This window comes from Malaclemys terrapin, chromosome 3 (assembly GCF_027887155.1).
Source record: "Malaclemys terrapin pileata isolate rMalTer1 chromosome 3, rMalTer1.hap1, whole genome shotgun sequence".
In the NCBI taxonomy this organism is placed as follows: domain Eukaryota; kingdom Metazoa; phylum Chordata; order Testudines; family Emydidae; genus Malaclemys; species Malaclemys terrapin.
In genome coordinates this window covers 89,551,734-89,568,047 of record NC_071507.1, presented here as the reverse complement: position 1 = coordinate 89,568,047, position 16,314 = coordinate 89,551,734, and the positions used below count along the sequence as shown (strand labels likewise).

Below are 16,314 nucleotides of genomic sequence, written 5' to 3'. Positions count from 1 at the left end.
AAAATATGCAATTATTAAGGCCCTACTTAACTAGCGATATTGTGAAAATTGTGGATTCCACAGTATTAGGCTTCCACCGCAATTTTAACAGCAGGAGCCCCACCATGCGTGGAGCTGACAACAGGAGCCATGGCTGCCGCAGCCTGCTCTCCGCCCTGGGTCCCCTGCTCTCAGCTTTGGGTGGCTGACAGTGGAAAATCATGGAAAAGAAATAATGGACTTTATTACCACAAATAATAAGGTCCATTATTAGTTTTCTGCAATTTTCCATGACTTGCCTGCAACTCCACCACAATTTTTTGACAATCATCCTGCAAATCACGTAGGGCCTTAGCAACTATGTATTAATAAATATTCAAACAGATCCAGAACTTTTGGTCAGGGCCAGCTCTAGGCACCAGCAAAACAAGCTGGTGCTTGGGGTGGCGCCAGAATGCCGCCCCTAAAAATGTGCCCCGGCCGCCCTAGCTCACCTCCGCTGCTGCTGCCACGGTGCGCAAATCAGCTGTTTCGCGCACCGCAGCGGCTCAGGGTCTCCCCCTCCCTCCCAGATTTGAGAGCCTGGGAGGGAGGGGGAGATCCCCTGCGGCCGTTTCGCGCGCCGCTGCTCCCCCTCCCTCCCAGGCTCTCAAACCTGGGAGGGAGGGGGAGAAGCGGCACCCGCGCCGCGGCCACTCGGAGTCTCCCCCTCCCTCCTAGGCTTGAGAGCCTGGCGGGAGGAGGCAGGGCTGGGGATTTGGGGCAGGGGCGGAGTTGAGGCGGGGCCGGGGGTGGGGTAATTAAATAAAGGGGCGGGGGGCGGCCAAAATTGTTTTCGCTTTGGGCGGCAAAAATCCTAGAGCGGCCCTGCTTTTGGTGGCGGGGAAAGGAGGGTTGCCTTTTAGAAATCAAAATGAAGGATTTTTTTTAAATTAAAATGAAGAAAATACCAGGTTCTTCCCTCAAAGTTCTTATGGTCTAAGACCCAGCAAACACTTTTGCATGGGAATAACTTTGTGTAAGAATAGTCCCACTGAATTTATTGGGACAACTCCCATGCATAAGCGTTTGTAATGTTGGGGCATAAAATAGAGATACTTAAAAGAACATGAAGGAGGACGAAATGGATATGGAAAAGAGGGATGAGGGTTAGATAAAAACAATGTGGGTCATATAATATGTAGTTTGCTAGTCATATAAATACTGGTATATTAATCAGAGACTGAGATGCAGCAAGAGAAGAGAAGCCAGGAGCGGCGCCAGGGTTTTTGCCGCCTAGGCGGCAGCACTCCTCCTCTGAGCATTCAGAGGGCCTGGGGTCTTCGGCGGCGGGGTTCCTTCCACTCCGCGTCTTCGGGGCACTTTGGCGGCGGGTCTCGGAGCGAGTGAAGGACCCTCCACCGAATTTCCGCCGAAGATCCGGAATGGAAGGATCCCCCACCGCCGAATTTCCGCTGAGGGCAGCAAAATGCCACCCCCCCCCAAATCCTGCCACCCTAGGCGACTGCCTAGGGTCGCCTAGTGGAAACACCAGCCCTGGGAGAAGCAGATAGCACAGGAATGGAGGACACTGCGGAAAGTAAGGCCACAGAAGTGGATATTGAGTAGGTATTTGAAAGTGGAGAAGAGAGATGTGTGGCACACAGAAAAAAAGGATGTATTTCCAGGCACAGGTAGCAGCATGAAAAATGGCACCAGAGGCCAGACTTGGAGGAGGAGAAGGCAAAAGGAGCAACCAGTTGGTCAAAGTGCAGATGACAAGATGGGGTGGAATAGATGAGATGACACGTAAGCAGGGTTTCAACTAGGAGTTAGGTTGAAAGAGACAGGAACTCCATGAAAGGACTTGAGAAGACAGTAACATGTTAGAGAGCTGTGACAGGATGATTATTTAAGCTTCTTTATTTTGGACAGACTAAAGAAGGCAGAAGTGAGTGTTAAGAAGCCCAGTGAGTAGCTATCTACATTGATCTCACCACCCTTCATTCTAATTTATCAATCCAAAAGGGTTTCCTAGTTATTTATTTACTATGCATAACACAGACCAGCATATTTTAGATGCCTATACACAAATGCAAGGAGTATGGGGAATAAACAGAATAATTGAAGTGTTAGTACATAAAGTAAATTATGACTTAACTAGCAACAGAGATTTTGTGGCACAAGTCTCATGACTGGAATATTTGTACAGAGGGGTATAGCTTGTTCAAGAAGAGAAGCCAAAATAAAAAGGGAGGAGGGGTTGCATTATACATCCATAATCAGGGCCAGCGCTTCCATTTAGGTGACCGGTGCCAGGATTTGGGGGGGGGGGGCGGCATTTTGCCGCCCTCAGCAGCAATTCAGCAGTGGGTGGTCCTTCCGCGCTCCGGGTCTTGGGCGGCAATTCTGCGGCAGGTCCTTCACTCGCTCCAGAACCCGCCGCCGAAGTGCCCCAAAGACCGGGAGCGCGGAGGTACCCCCCCACCGCAGAATTGCTGGTGACAATCGGGAGCGCGGAAGGACCCCCACCTATGGCGCCAAAAACCCTGGTGCCGCTCCTGTCCATAATATATACACTTGTTCTGAGATCCAGATGGAAGTAAGAGCCAGACCAGTGGCAAGTTTCTGGGTAAAGATAAAAAGGGAAAAATAAGGGTGATGATGTCATGGTAGGGGTCTACTACAGTCCACTGAATCAGGAAGAGGAGGAGGAGGAGGAGGCATTTCTAGAACAAACAGAATTTCCAAAACACAAGAACTGGTAGTAATGGGGGACTTTAATTACCCAGGCATCTATTGGAAAAGTAATATGGCAGAATACTAAATTTTCAGTAAGTTCTTGGAATGTATCAGGGACAACCTTTTATTTCAGAAAGTGGAGGAAGTAACCATGGGAACAGCCATTTTAGATTTGATTCTGACCAACAGGGAGGAATCGATAGTGAATCTGAAGGCAATTTGGGTGAAATTGACCATGAAGCGATAGATCTCATGATTATAAGGAAGGGAAGGAGTGAGAGAAGCCGAATAAGAACAATGGACTTTAAAAAAAGCAAACTTTAGCAAACTTAGAGAACTGGTAGGTAATGTCCCAGGGAAGAAAATCTAAAGGAAAAAGGAGTTCAGGAGAGCTGTCAGTTTCTCAAGAAGCCAATATTAAAGGCAAAACTGCAAACTATCCTGATGAAAAAGAAAGTTAGGAAGAATAGCAAGAGGCCAATTACCTGAAAAATCAAAAAGGAATCCTAGAAAAGGTGGAAAAATGATCAAATTTCTAAGGAGGAGTACAAAGAATAGCGTAACCATGTAAGGACAAAAATCAGAAAGGCTATGGCACCAAATGAGTTATATCTAGCAAGGGACATAAAAGGCAATAAGAGGTTCTCTAAATACATTAGGAACAGGACAAAGATGAAGGAAAGTGTAGGTCCACTACCTAGTGAGAAAACAAAGTTAATAAGTGATGACATCGAGAAAGCTGAAGTATTTAATGCCTATTTTGCTTCAGTCTTCACTAAAAAGATTAATGGTGACCTGCTACACAACACAATTAATATTAACAACAAGGAGCAAGCCAAAATCAGGAAAGAACAGTCTAAAGACTATTTAGATAAGTTAGATGTATTCAAGTCAGCAAGGCCTGATGAAATTCATTCTAGTGTACTTCAAGAACTAGCTGAAGCAATCTTGGAACTATTAGCAATTATCTTTGAGGACTCCTGGCGGATGTGTGAGGTCCCTGAGGATTGGAGAGAGGAAAACATAGTACCTATTTTTGAAAAGGGGAACAAAGAGGACATAGGATATTATAGATAAGTCAGCCTAACTTTGATACCTAGAAAGATACTGGAAAAAATTATTAAACAATCAGTTTGTCAGCATCTAGCAGATAATAGGGTTATAAAGAACAGTCAGCATGGATTTTTCAAGAACAAATCAGGTCGAACCAAACTAATTACCTTCCTTGATGGGGTTATTGACCTAGCGGGGGTGTGTGTGTGTGTGTGTGTGTGTGTGTGTGGAGGGGGGAGGGAGAAGCAGTAGATGTGATATGATTTTAATAAGTCTTTTGACACAGTCCCATAGGACATTCTCATAAGCAAATTAGGGAAATGAGGTCTAAATAAAATTATTATTAGATGGGTGCACAACTGGTTGAGAAACCTTACTCAATGAGTAGGTTTGCTATTAAACTGGGAGAGCGTATCTAAGGGGTCCTACAGGGATCAGTCCTGGGTCTGGTACTACACAATATTTTCATTAATGACTTGGATAATGGAGTGGAGAATATGCTTATAAAATCTGCAGATGACGCTAAATTGGGAAGGTTTTACAAGCACTTTGAAGGACAGGATTAGAATTCAAAATGACCTTGACAAATTAGAGAATTTGTCTGAAATCAACAAGATGAAATTCAATAAAAACAAGTGCAAAGTACTTAATTTAGGAAGGAAAAATGCACAACTACAAAATGGGGAAGAACTGGCTAGGTGGTAGTACTGCTGAAAAGATTTGGGGGTGATAGTGGATCACAAATTGAATATGAGATGACAATATGCTGTAGTTGTAAAAAAGGCTAATATAATATATAACTTCCCAGTAGTTAATATATAACTACTCTCTGTTCCCAGAGAGTAGTTATCAGTGGTTCATATTCAAGTTGGAAGGGCATATCAAGTGGGGGTCCCACAGGAATCAGTTCTGTTCAATATCTTTATCAATGATTTAGATAATGGCATAGAGAGTACTACACTTATAACATTTGTGGACAATACCAAGCTGGGAGGGGTTGCAAGTGCTTTGGAGGATAAGATTAAAATTCAAAATGATCTGGACAAACTGGAGAAATGATCTGAAGCAAATAGGATGAAATTCAATAAGGACAAATGCAGTGTACTCCACTTAGGAAGGAACAATCAGTTGCATACATACGAAATAGGAAATGACTGCCTAGGAAGGAGTACTTCGAAAAGGGATCTGGGGGCCATAGTGGATCACAAGCTAAATATGAGTCAACAGTGTAACATTGTTGCAAAAATAAAGCAAACATCATTCTGGGATGTATTAGCAGGAGTATTATAAGCAAGACACAATAAGTAACTGTTCTGCTCTACTCCACATTGATTAGACCTCAATTGGAGTAGTGTGTCCAGTTCTGGGCGCCACATTTCAGGAAAGATGTGGACAAATTGGAGAAAGTCCAGAGAAGAGCAACAAAAATGATAAAAGGTCTAGAAAACATGACCTATGAGGGAAGATTGAAAAAACTGGGTTTGTTTAGTCTGGAGATAAGGAGACTGAGAGGGGACATGATAACAGTTTTCAAGTACATAAAAGGCTGTTGCAAGGAAGAGGGTGATAAATTGTTCTTCTTAACTGCTGAGGATAGCACAAGAAGCAATGGGCTTAAATTGTAGCAAGGGAGGTTGAACATTAGGAAAAACTTCTTAACTGTCAGGGTAGTTAAACACTGTATATAATATTCCCAACCCCCATCTCCTAATTATGACTACAGCAGTCACAAAATACATATAACTTAGCAATATGAAATACTATACATATTCCTGACCAGTATGTATTGCAACATTATTTGTGTCCATATAATTAATTTCCATTTTCTTAGATTCTCCCATACACTGTGTTCTGGAGCAGGTTTAAAGGCAACTGTCATATTCTCAAATACATAACACAGTGCATATTTCTATGACTTACAGTGTGGTTCTGATGGCAGAATTTGGCCATAAGTCTGATTCTTGGAATATTTATGACAACTCTTAATTTCTTGAAGAGCAATTTTAAAAGACACTATATTTACATTTAGCCCAGAATTTAAATGTCGTGAAAACAAGCTTTTTTAAAATCTTAGCCCAATATAAATGTTTCAGTGTTTTAAAAAATAATAATGAAAGATGTTATTGTAAATGAAATGCATCCTCTTCCAGTGTTTGAAACCACTGCAGTATTAAGCTCCTGAAAGTGAAGCTGGCTTAGCTGATTTTCATTGTCCAAGTGGGAGAAACTAAAACAATTAAACAAAGAGCTAAAACAGCAACAACTGAATTGGATTTTAAAATTCTCTCTCTCAAGGCACTCTTAGTAAATTGGTAAAGAAGTTTGTTTGCAGTGTGAATTTTAACTTGACAGTGTCCCTTTAAGTGGATGGCACAATTAATAGATTTCTGGACAATTCCTACACTGATTTTTGTGATAGTGTTTGAAGTAAACCTACGCATTTGGATATGCTGCTGGGGTTTTTGTGTGTTTGTGCGGAGACATTGATCTCCATGCTTGGCACTTCTTTCCTGAGATAGTCAACGAAGTTGTGCCTCGGTAAGACAGGCCAGTGTCTTGAAAGCAATCCTCAATGACTGGATCCTGTTGAATCACAGGTGCATCTGTAATGAACAATAAAAAACAGTGCTTTAAAAGTGAATTTTACTTTGATAAATGAGCACAGAAAAACCAAACCAAACAAATAAAAGCAATAAACAAACAAGTCAGAATGGTTAGCCTGCCTGTCACAGATACCTTCTTATGACAAGATCTCATTCAGAAGAGGCATTTCTGAGGGTGTATGGAAGATTTTAATGGGTTACCTTCATGAGGTATGCTGTTTAATGGGTTACCTTCAGATGCTGTTCCTTAGATGCAATCTCAATTTCAATGTTGTGTTGTGTTAGGCATACTTGGATTAGAGAATCACAAAGTTCAGAATGTGGATCCAAAATTGTGGTTTTATATCAGATGTATTGCTAGTGGTGGATTGACCTTGCATCGGGATGATTTCCCTTTTTTTGTACTGAAGGAGTTTGGGGTTGTTAGTTAGGATATGTAAACAAGTGGAAGTGTTTGGTTGGATTTTTCAGGGGTTGGAGTTTGGAGGCTGAAGTTTTCTCTTACATTATTGCAGCTTCTATTGATTTGTTATCGATGGACACACATCTGGTGTATGTAAACATACTTGATGGTGCCAAGCAATTTGGGTAACTGGGATCTTGTACTTGTAGTATTTGTAGGGCTGGCTGACATTTTTGAGCCAAAAATTCTCACCAAAATATGGAGTTTTGTCCAAAACAATGACATTTCTCTGTTAAAAATTATTTTAACCATTTTTTAAAACAATTGAAATGAGAAATTTTGAAACAAAAGGAAAATTTTCATTTCAGTTTTCAAAAATGGAATATTTATTGAATTTTTAATTACCATGTTTTTCTGCTTTATCTCCATTTTTTTCTTTCCTTGCCATTGAATGCAATCGATTAATGCTTTCTAGGGTTTTGTTTTTCATATTTTTCCTGTTTTTTTTACTTTTTCCACACTTTTAAAATCTTCTCTGATCTTAGAAAAGATACTAAGTTCAAAAGGAAAAAGGAAACTCTGTAAGCTCACTGCTTGGTAACTTTTCCAAAGCCGAGGCAGTCAGCAGAACAATATGATCTAAAATCTTTCTTCCTCACACTGCACTTTCCCACCAGACTTAAATCCTACCCTCAACAGGTTCAACCTTCCACTAATGTTCAGATGTGGTCTGCAGAGTGTTCAGATCAACAAATTAATAATATGAATAAACAATGATTTATTTGCAATTGGTACAAAAAAAGAATGACTGTCTCCCACGATTCTTTCAACCTCCATATCACAGGTGCATCCACTCTCCTTACCAGTTTTTATTGTTGTTTCATCACAGCTGGGTATGTTACAGTATTCCCATCGTGTTGAGCTTTTGGTGGTATAACACCATGGCTTGATCTCACCGTCAGGGTTTCTACAGTAGTTTTCTTCTAAAGCCCTGAAGCAAAAGCACTATGTGAAAATTAGCTTCTCATGGAAATCTGATAATGGCCAAGAACAAGGGGGTGGGGAATGTTTCCTCACTTGTTTACGATTGTATTTATTGGTGAGTCACTACTGCAGCAAAATGTTGCTCAGTAATTACATTTATCTGCAATAAGGCAAATTACTGCAATGCATTATTGTTGTGAGTCTGGTCAGCATTCTAGGTAAGAGAGGTCCACATGCTAAGAATATGAGCAGCTTTTCTGATGCTTATGTAACCCCAGGTGACTATTACAGGTTCCCTTCTATGTTGATCCACAGAGGATATGAGTTGTTACAAACCCTAGTTTTACAGTCTGGACTCTTCAGCTCAAACTGTAGCAGCTCATGCTTTTAGCTCTGGAGGTCCCTGGTATGTTGGCCAAGATAGCAGTAATCACATTGAACTGGAGATTTAAAGCATGTGCTGCTACAGATGGCGCTTAAGAGCCAAGGCTCTATAACTGGAGGCTGTAACAACTCATATCCTCTGCGGATCAGCACAGAGGAGAATCTGTAACACACATTCACCAGTGGATCACACTTGTACTTCCTTCACTTGTGACAGGACACCAAGAGTAGTGCAGATAAAGCATGTTATGGAACAGTATCATCACTGGGAAAAATAACTTTTCTAACACTCTTATTCTACATGGAAGCACCTGGGTATGGAACACAGTAAAGGATAGATGTGAATGGGGAAAGGAAGAATAGGAAGAGCATGAATGCCAGAGAGGAAGATTCAAGTACATGAGAATGAGAGATGAAGAGGAGGAACACAGGAAAAATCAGAGAGCAGGATCAAGTGAAGAAATTAAAGAAGAATAATGAGAGAGCTGAAATAATATGGAGAAAGGAGAACTTAGCAATATAGTTGGAGAAAAATTGTGCCAACCTTAATATTATGTCTACATCATCATGAAATAACTATGTTCCTTGGTACTTCCAACAGGCACCAAATAATGAAGAGGTTTTACATACTTGCAGGGATAGTTCTCTGGAGTCCGGGCATGTTTGTGGGGAAACTGAGCACTCCAATGTTGACAAGTGTTTCCTGACACAGTGACACCTATCTTGCCTCGATAATCATCTCCGTTTCCTGAAAGGCACTGACGTCCTGGGCCAGAAACTGGTGGTGGTGAAGCTATACCAGAAAAGGAAATGAATATAAACAGTGCCTTCAAGATACGTAAGCTTAACTTTGCATAATGTGGAACATGCACGTTTTTGTTTCTATACTGGTGAGGTTTCCAAAGGCTATGGCAAGACATAAGCCAAAGCACAGAGAAAACATCCAGATACTCCTCCTTGACTCTTCTCACTTAGATTTTAAGTTGCCATAAAATTTTCAAAATTTCCAAACAGTGAATTCTATTCTATGCCAAACCCTCTGAAGCATCTGGTGACAACATGATCACATTTAAGCCATCCATCCTTTCCTCCACCCTCGCTATCTCACTACAATGGTGGTGAGAAAAATGAGCTGAGGGAGGACGGCTAAGTGAGTCTGAGAGGTAGGATGGAAGAGCAGAGATTGTCAGGACAGGAGGTAGTGAGGATGAGGCCCTGTGAGATATTATAAAGAGAAGCATCACAGCAGGGAATGGGGCCTTTGGAGCTAAAACAGAAATCCGAAGGGGAAGATCTAATGGGAAGAGCGAGTCTTGGAACAAGGAGCCTGAGATGGTCTAGCAGCAGAAGGAGAATGCTGAAGAAAGGAAGATCGTTAGAACTACTCAGACACCTGCCTTTCTTAATGCTTATTGCAAAAGTACCTATTAGCCACAGCCCACAAGTATTCCAAGGACAACCAGAGCACCAGGTACCTCAGAAAGGCATAAAGGAGATACCATTGGGTTGTGAGTCCACATTTATTTGGTCTTTTTAATTTCAAGATGAAAATGAACATGCATTTTGACTGTACATATAATTTCCTGATGGAGAATAAAAGGTCAACATGTTCCATAAAACTAGTTAAAATTCTAAACTCAGTATCAGTGATCTTACAGTTTCTCAACCCATTTCTTACTTTAGAGAAACCTGTCAAATATTCACCCTCCATCAATAAATAGGTGTTTTAATTTATCCCTATCCAGCAAATATGTGATTCTTCATAAAGCAGTGAGAAAAGCAAATACTTGAAAAGACTAGGACTGGTGATATAAATATAAGCCTGATCCTCAAAGTGCAATTCTGGTCTAAAAATGGCATTGTGGTGCACCATATTTATTGTCTTTGTGATTTGCATGTCAAATGTGCTCAGTTTAATGGATTTTTTTAACTGCTAGCCCTGAGCTTAGAGGTTTTGTCTTCACTAAGAAAAAAAGATGTGTTCTTAACTCGAGTTAGCTAACATAGGATAAAATCCTAGTGATAACACAGTTTGGCCTGTTAACTCATGTGAAAACTACAAGGTAAATCCTAGGCTTCCCCACAGTTTCCTTGACCTGCAAACTCTTGTGAAAACTACATACACCTCTACCCCGATATAACACGAAATCGGATATAACACGGTAAAGCAGTGCTTTAGGGAAGCGGGGCTGCGCACTCCGGAGGATCAAAGCAAGTTCAATATAACGCAGTTTCACCTATAACACGGTAAGATTTTTTGGCTCCCGAGGACAGCGTTCTATCGGGGTAGAGGTGTACTTCCTTGACTTCACTAGTATTTTACTTTCTGTTAGTTAACCTGAGTTTTAAAAAAACTACCTTTTTTCCCTAGTGAAGATGCATCCTGAGAGTCAATCTGAGTTATTTCCCTCTGGTGCTATCATCAGTAATAACAATTCTGCAGGGCAAATTTGAGTTTCAGAGATAACTGTGCAAATTATGTACTCAATAAAACCTATGCAGCCCTATCACTCTCAATGCACTTACATAGGTTTAAATGATTGGAACTTAGTAAATGATTCTATTAATGATGCACCTTCCCTGGTACAGAAGGCTCTTCTTGGGATATTTGTTGATGGATTCCACCCTCCATCCTCACCCCCAACTTTTCCCTACATTTTGGTTCTAGCTTCTACCTGTTGCAACTGCCTGTAGTGGTAGCTAACTTGGGTTCCACAATCTCCATAAGTAACACTTACTGCAACGTGGAATGTTACAAAATTCCCAGCGTTTCGTGGGGTTGGTAGTGAAACACCAGGGCCGAGGCTCACCATCAGGATTACGGCAGTAATTCAGCCTCAGATTCTTCTCTGGAAAGCTGAAAATTAGACGTTTGAATTAAGAATCTAATTCACTAACGGCTGATGGTATGAATTGCCCCTCCTGTGGCACAATGAGCTTTTTGGGCATTCAGATACTGGGCTAAGGAGTGAGATATAAATTACATAGGAAAAACTATATTAAAAGAACAGTAAAGTTGCAAAGTCGACACTCAAAGTTAGGAAATGCCAGAATTAAGGTTACCTGTGCAACCTCCATTTGGGCCCCTTGTTCATATGCACTATGGTAGTTCTGCCTAACATCATGCAGCAAGTCTATGGCAGACCAGCAATAAGAGTCCCAGTCCAGTGTCCTACCCATAGGAGAACACCCTTTCTCTTCTTGCAACCCACAGCCTCATTCACTGTCCATTCTGTGCACTGGATGAGACAGGGGTCTTGTACAGCAACTGGCATGTGATCATTTAATTAAATACTGTACCATGATGCATGCTTTGTTTGTCCTGTTTCCTAAGTAGCTTGCCTTTATGCAATGTATCATACTACAAAACTTTAAAAATCTGAATAATTTGCTGTAAATTGAAATTGCCCACATGCTCCACTGTGTTGTTCCCCGCTCTCAGTGACCTATGTCTAGTTTTCCATTTTCCTTTTCCCCTCAACATTTTGGACAAGTTGGTTTGATTAGCTCTTCCTGATTGCACATGTGTAGGAGAAGGTGCAGGATGCTTGCCTCCCAGCCGACTGCTCAGGGTCTAGACATAATCACCATCTCTCTATTCCCTGAACACAAACACCTTTCAAGGTCAGAAGAGACAGTGATGGTGAAGGAGGTTGGGGTGAAGAGAACTGGTTTAGCATGAGGAAGGGAAGAAGATAAAGGAGAGAGAAAGAAATGAAGCATTTGCCCCAGGAGATCAAACCTTTGCTCTGTCTAGTCCTGTAGCAACCTCAGTTCTTCAGAGGAAGGGAATCCCAAAACCACCACCTATGATGACCTTGCCACCCAGCCAATGTGTTCAATGCTGTGACATTAGGGGAGATATTCCTTCCTGGCAGGTCATCTTAAAGCTGTGAAGCATACAAATCTGTTTCTCTGGTTTCCATTTTTTTAAGATCTCATAGCAGAAAACTTTCATAATACCTCATCTTTCTTCTGATATTCTGTAGGCTTGTCTGTTTCAGTATGTGTTGATTAGAGACTGTCTTTAACAAAAGGGGGAGGGTTATTTTAAAATGTTACTGTCTTTCAGATTCAACCTCTTACTTGTTCATTCTGATTCATAAGACAAGAATGAAGGGCCACCTGAGGTTTGATGTCACCAGCTGTTATGTTCTATACATTAACTGAGAGTGGGGAGCACTAAAAAGATCTTAAACCTTTCAGATAAATATGGCCAAGCATTCAAGTTTTGCAAGGTGGTTATTATGGGTTTTATGACTGGTAGTATGGTCTAGTTGATAAGGCACTTGTTTGAGAGTTGAGACCCGGGTTCTACTTCTGCTCTGCTACTGAGCTGTTATATAACCTTGGGCAAGCCACTTAGGACCTGATAGTTAGAGGTACTCAGCCCAGGGCCAACTCCAGGCACCAGCCGAGCAAGCTGGTGCTTGGGGTGGCAGATTGTTCGAGGCGGCATTCCGCCCAATCCTAGGGCAGCACGGCCGCTTTTTTTTTTTTTTTTTTGGGGTGGTGTTCTGCTCCGGCCACCCTGTAGGGGGTGGCAGCACGGAGGACGGGAGCGCCCTGCAGCAAGCCCGGCAGGGCAGTCCACATCCTTCCCAGCCGACTGGAGTGGCATGGAGCCTCCCAGCAGGCGGCACAGTGGTCGGGGCCGTGTGATAGCGCCCCGCTGAAGCCCTGACCGCCCCCCTTCTCTCTCTCCCCCCGCTCCCTCAGAGAGACAGGCAGTGAGGGCACAATAAAACAATGAGACATTTAAAAAAACTGTGTCTCAGTTTTCCCATCCGTAAAATGAGGACTATGATGCTTAGCAATGTAAAGGAATTTGAAATCTACAGATGAAAAGTTGTATGTACGTGTTAGGTATTATTATTATTATTATTATTATCAGAACCAAACCTCAGAGCCTTCTGAGGTTCTTCTGTCACTACCATTTTCCCTAGCTTGAATTTCAGATAACTTGGAGTTGCCTCCAAAGAAACAGAAAGAAAAGAGAAAGGATTGATGATTTACCTTCTTCTATTGCACTGAGAGGTAGCAGATCAGCCTTTTTGTTGCCCTGGACCGAAACAGAACTTTTTGACTCCCCAACCCTCTCTTTTTAAGGGAAGGATGTTAAAAACATAGCTCCCTCACACATGAACACTCCCAAATGCTGCCTATGGTATTAGTATGGCAAACAAGCAAAACATCAAGCACATGCAAAAGTGCATTGGCTCAAATAGCCAAGGGAGAGGTTGGCCACCAAAAAAAATCATCAACAAAAAACATGATCAAGTATTATCAAAATGAAAATGGAAAATTACTATGAAAAACAATCTATCTTTTTTTCCTCCTGGCTCCAGACCCCAGGGGCTATTTCCCTGGTCTTGGGTCCATCTAGCTGATCAGTTATTTCATTACTGGTTGTGACTTACTTTGAAGGGATGTACCCATGAGAGTGAGGCTGTTGAGAATCCCAGTGCTGGCACTCCATCCCAGATTCTGTTTGGGAAATTTTGCCTTGGTAGTTTTCGCCACTGCAATGCATGCACGCTTCTGTATGGACAAGCAGGAGTGAAAACAAAGAAACAGGGGGAAAACATCAAGAATAGCATTGGTCCAGAAACTTTCCCTTTGGACATGCCATCAGCTCAAGAGACCAATCAGAAGGCAAAACTAGAGTGAAGAACTATTCTAAAATGGCAAGGTTCTTTCTACTGGTGGGTGACTTCACCTACTTAATTACATTTATTTTATTTGGCTTATTTGTTACACTATAGTGTATCTTTTAAAATAAAAACAATGAAAACAACAATTAAAAAACTATGATATGACAAGAAGATTTCTAAGGCGCTTTTAGGTTGTATACATTACTGGAGAAGCTTCCTTTGCAAAGTAGCTTCCTTTAAAGAGTAATGACTTGGATAATGAAGACACGGGTTCCATGGCATGTAATATGATGACATTAAATAGCTAACATTCTCCCACTATTCCCAACAATTGGACCATGGTGAGACCAACCCTCTGGATTGATGTTCATTTGGTTTCCTGAACATAATCCATTAAGTTTCATAGATTCGACTTTGAAATCAGAAGGGACCATCAAGATCATCTAGTCTGACCACCTGCCCATTGCAGGTCACAGAACCTCATCCACCCACTGCTGTAATAGACCCCTAACCTCCAGCTGAGTTACTGAAGTCCTCAAATCATGGTTTAAAGACTTCAAGTTACAGAGAATCCACCATTTACTCTAGTTTAAACCTGCAAGTGACTTGTGCCCCATGCGGCAGAGGAAGTCCTACCTGGGTTCAGTAGAATGGTCTGTGTGAGTTATAGAAGGAAAATAAAGGAAGAGCCATACGTTTAGAATAGGGGAGTTGAACCAAGATTAATCTCTTGATGCACTGAGCAAAGGAACCCTAGAAGTTCCTGGTGCTTATGTTCATCAACTGAATCAAATTTTATGTAAATGCAAGATTTTCAGGGCTGGCCCATGCCACATATCTGCATGCAATACTCCCACTAATGTCAATAGACGTTGCCTGCATGACTATGATCGTCAGGTCAATCTTTCTTTCTTTTTTTTTTAAATAAGCCATTTTCTAGTTAGAGCAGATCAAAAAGTATCTAAAACCAACCAAAACTTGTGATTCCTCTATATCTATTAAATATTTATACAATTTAAGCCATTCAGGGAGACGTAGGGTGACTAGATGTCCCGTTTTATAGGGACAGTCCCGATTTTGGGGTCTTTTTCTTATATAGGCACCTATTACCCCCCACCCCCTGTCCTGATTTTTCACATGTGCTGTCTGGTCACCCTAGGGAGACGTCCTTTTTGTTGAGAACTTTTATGCTAAGTCCCAGCTGGATCTGAATTAAAAGCACAAATGGACCTGAAGCACAAAACTGAGATCTGTATCTGCTTTTTTAACTCCCTCAAATAGGAGTTTGTTCAGATCCAGATTTTTGGATCAGGCTTGTCTCTAATTATGAGTCCTTTCATACCATACAATGATCTGGCAAGGAGCTGTTATAATGGAAATGTTAACCGACTCTAAAGTGGGATGCTGAAACAAAACCATTGGGAAATGGCAAACACTGTATTTTTTAGTTTTGAAAGTTTCCAGACAGAATTATGGCATTTTACTAAGCAAGATAACATCCAAAAACAAGGTCATACACAAACAAGGCCCTGAGTCAGTAAGGTACTTAAGCACATGCCTGATCTTAAGTAAATGAGGGAACCTATTGATATCAATAGGACTATTAACATGCTTAAAGTTAGGTATGTGCTTAAGTGCCTTGCTGAATTAAGGCCAATGGTACTAGCCATATTAACTACCATAAAAATGGGCCACGTCCTCAGATTTGATGTCCTTAGATATATTATGGAAGGATCAGTCTGATGATTAAAAATAGGATGTGATAATAATGCAGTACAATGATATTAACCAAGAAAAGATGTCCTCCCCAGTCACTGTCAAAGGGATATGTCCTCTGGAACACATGTACTTGTATGTTGACCTTAGGGAACTGTTCCATTACTACTGGGGCTATCCAAAAGAACAATAAGGGGCCTGATCCTGAAAGTCACTTGAGTAAAAACTACTCACCTGAGGAAGTTTTTTGCAGCTTCTGGATTAAAGTTTGCTGGCATAGTCTCAAACAAAGAGATAATGGGGTCAAGGAGCTAACATTTCCATTTCCATTTGAAAAAAAGCACTTGCACAATTTAACATACTTAGAGATATTGTGATGTAAAAAGATCTTTGGTGTGTGTATCCTGACCTTCACATTCTTGGATGTTACAGTAATCATATCTGGTATCAGGATCTGTTGTGTAACACCAGGGTCCTTTTTCATCCTCATCAGGATTTCTGCAGTAGTTTGCCTCTAGTCCTGCAGAGGGGGTGTTGTCAGGTGTATAGCTGAAATAAAATAAAAATATCATTACAGCAAAAGTGAAATGTCCAAATTTCTCAAGTGATTTTGGACTCTAGTCATACACATGAAAGGCCAGAGAAATAGATGCTCCCTTTGGTTGCCCAGAGCTGAAATCCTTATCTGAAGAGCATTCTGTGGCTGTCATTATTAGCCTCTTCATAGCTACTGAATGTCAGTTCTTTGATGGATCTGGGGAAAAGCCAACAGTTTCATATCTACAGTTTACAGGAAATATGACAACCTCATAATCCA

General features: G+C 41.3%; 1 protein-coding gene across 1 annotated transcript in view; it reads right to left on the bottom strand.

Annotated features, from left to right (window-relative positions):
• Positions 1–16,314, bottom strand: part of LOC128834693 (plasminogen-like) — a 62,687-nt gene that overhangs the window by 24,013 nt on the left and 22,360 nt on the right. Inside the window, exons 5-10 of the mRNA XM_054023699.1 lie at positions 15,907–16,046; positions 13,548–13,668; positions 10,866–10,984; positions 8,758–8,920; positions 7,623–7,750; positions 6,191–6,356 (exon numbers count right to left, since the gene is read on the bottom strand). Coding sequence (XP_053879674.1) covers positions 6,191–6,356; positions 7,623–7,750; positions 8,758–8,920; positions 10,866–10,984; positions 13,548–13,668; positions 15,907–16,046 — 837 coding nt within the window. The remainder of the gene's footprint in view (positions 1–6,190; positions 6,357–7,622; positions 7,751–8,757; positions 8,921–10,865; positions 10,985–13,547; positions 13,669–15,906; positions 16,047–16,314) is intronic.